The sequence below is a fragment of the Nannospalax galili genome, unplaced genomic scaffold (genome assembly GCF_000622305.1).
Source record: "Nannospalax galili isolate Female #2095 unplaced genomic scaffold, S.galili_v1.0 scaffold996, whole genome shotgun sequence".
NCBI classification, from domain to species: domain Eukaryota; kingdom Metazoa; phylum Chordata; class Mammalia; order Rodentia; family Spalacidae; genus Nannospalax; species Nannospalax galili.
The window spans coordinates 618,453-621,192 of record NW_008339436.1 but is presented as its reverse complement, the minus strand read 5'-3'; the positions used below and the strand labels follow the sequence as shown (position 1 = coordinate 621,192).

The 2,740-nt window shown below is 56.9% G+C and overlaps 1 protein-coding gene across 1 annotated transcript in view; it reads right to left on the bottom strand.

The window, feature by feature from the left end:
* Aebp1 (AE binding protein 1) overlaps positions 1-1,658 on the bottom strand; it is a 10,276-nt gene extending 8,618 nt beyond the window's left edge. The window contains exon 1 of the mRNA XM_008834064.3: positions 1,099-1,658. Coding sequence (XP_008832286.1) covers positions 1,099-1,345 — 247 coding nt within the window. The 5' untranslated portion in view covers positions 1,346-1,658. The remainder of the gene's footprint in view (positions 1-1,098) is intronic.
* Between the last annotated feature and the right edge of the window lie 1,082 nt (positions 1,659-2,740).

Genomic DNA, 2,740 nt, shown 5'->3' with positions numbered 1-2,740 from the left:
GAAGGAAGGAAGGAAGGAAGGAAGGAAGGAAGGAAGGAAGGAAGGGAGGGAGGGAGGGAAGGAAGGCACTCTAAGTCTTGATGCTCCAAGAGGAGGAAGATGTAAAGGGTTTGGGTAAAGCTAGAACCAGTTGGAGGCTGTGGGGTCTGTACCAAGGACAGAGAGAGGGACAGGCAAGATCTCATGGCTGCTGGTTCATCTCAGTGAGTCTAACAGCAGGGGCCACCCTCCCAGCACCCTAGGAGCTGCAAATGCCAATGAGAACTTTATGAACTTAATGGTGGATCGGAGACATGGGGCAGTTGGCTGAAACACAGGAAAAGTTACAAAACAAGGAAAAGCAGGGCTGCTTCAAGACATCCAGCATAACTAGATTGCTGGAGGCAAAGTGTGCAGGGAGGTGAGGGGTGAGGAGAGCAAATCTACAGCAGTGGGGCTGGAGGAGGAGCTGCTGACCTCAGGAATGATGAATGGTGCCTCACAGTCTCCTGGGAGAGAGATCACAAGATCCTTCACCACCATCCAAAGGGCCACAAAAAAAACAGCTAAGATTTACTGACAATTGATTACATAATAGGCTCTGGGTTACATGCTTTGGTGATGCATCACCTCATCTAATTCTAATAATCTCAGATTAATCACTTCTACCTGGAAGTTTGGAGGACAAAGGATTTCTGTAGCCTGCTCCCCTGCCTGTGCTGTCCTGTGGGAGAAGAGTGGGCAGGAGGCCTAGGCTTGAAGCTTGCCACAAACAGGTTGAAGGCTAGTTTGAAAGTCAGTGAGGTGACAGCACAATTCCGAGACCCAAACCTACACACTCTCGGTATCTGGGGATGAGAAACCAGACCAACGGATCCTCGGAACCCCATAAGTCACATGATACCCTGTGCTGGACATACTCCAGGTTTCCAGACTCCTGGCCAGCACTGCCCTCGCCTGGCATCCTGTACCAGCATTGTGTACCATCAGGGAGGTTGTCTTGAAGAGCAATTCTTCATCCTGGGTAGCATGGGGGAGTGGCCAGACCCTCCAGAGCCCCTTCAAGCTCGCCTGAGGCGTCAATCCCACCACGCGATGCCCCTGCCCGCTGGTTCTCACCTTCTGCGGCTGCCCCCGGCTTGCCGCCGGCCTGGGATTTGCGGGCGCGCTGGGTGGGCTCGGGAAGTGGCGCGGCCTCGACCTCCCCGTAGTCCTCCCGGGGCCGGGTCTCCGGCTGGGATAGAAAGCCTTCGAGGAACTCCTCGATCTCGTCGTCAGTCAGCACCGTCTGTGTGTGCCCCCCTGGGCACAGCGCTAGCAGCGCCAAGAGGCTGCAGAGGAGGGGTGCGGTGCACACCGCCGCCATGGTCCTGGCACGCGCGGGGAGGGGGGCTCGAGCAGGGGTGTGGGTGGCAGGGGCAGCACTCCGCGTGGGGGCAGGAAAAGGGTTCCAGGAAAGGGCACGAAAGGTGGCTCCAGGAAAGAGCCTGAGGGACCCGGGGAGCAGCGGGGACGTCGGGGGTATGCGGAAAGGGTGGGAGACTGAGATTCAGGGAAGACAAGAGGATCTGGGAGAGGTTCTGGCGGGCAGGCGGGCGGGCGGGCGGTTCTCCAAGGCGCTGGCGGTGACTGGATGCTCCTGCCCCGCGTGTCGAGCTCGTCCGCAGACCGCCCTCCAAAGTGCTAGCGACGGCGCTGCCGGGGTGGGGGCTCCGGGTTCCGGAACCTGCTCCCCACCCGCCGTTGGGGAGGAGGAGGAGGAGGAGGAGGAGGAGGAGTCGGCCTGGACCAGGGGCAGCCGGGGAGGGGGGTGGAGCAGCACCGAGGCCAGGCGCTGCCGCTGCCCAGAGTCCAGCACCGCTGCCCCTGCTGCTAGGGGCGTCTGCGCCCAGGATGGAGGGTCTAGGAGAGCAAGGGCGCCTGTGGAAGGAGGGAAAGTAGAGTGAAAGCATCGGAGTGCGAGTCTGAGGAGGTTTGTACCCTATCCGTTGTGCCTTCTGTTCGCTCTGAGCCTCTGAGCTTACTGCGGAGGGTGAGGGGGTGGGTTGGAGATAGTAAAAGAAGCACTGGTATCGACCACTCGCTCCTTCCCACGCTCTGGAGCCTGGGCCAGGTGGTACTTCAAAGTGTCACCTGTTGCATCACCAACCTCCCCAGGTCTTTTTGGAACCAACTCCTGCCCACAGCAGAAAAGACAGCATTGTGGGAATTCACTTTCTAGTGAGAGGTGGTCCAAAACTGCCCTCAGAACAGCTGGGCTGTTCTATTGGGGATAGGAGCCCCACTTTAGGGCATGCCCTCACCCTCGGGTCCCAACCTGGACAAATACTCATTTCTTTCCTTCTTCTAAACAAAAAAATAGAACCCCCCCTCCTTTTTATGTATTTATAATAGCTGCAGGTACTACACAGACCCAGATGGCACATAGACTGAGTGTCAGAGCATCCCAGAATCCATCAGTCAAACTCCCAGAGGAAAGAAATTCACACCTGTCTGATGTTTGCCATTGGCTTCTAGAAGGACACATGTTGCCTGACCCCAGTGGCCATCACAGCTTAAGCCCATTACTGCCAGAGCCAGAGAGAAAGTGGGCTTGTTTTGCCCCTGTCAGGTCAGTGACAGACTAACAGAGCAGAATAGGAGCCCTGGGATGACTCATAGGTAGAGTTTGTATCTCAGCTGGAAGAGAAAGGTAAAGCAGTTAGAAAGTACTATCACAATCACAACCTACCTTGGCCCAGCCTGAGCAGCTAGAGCCAGG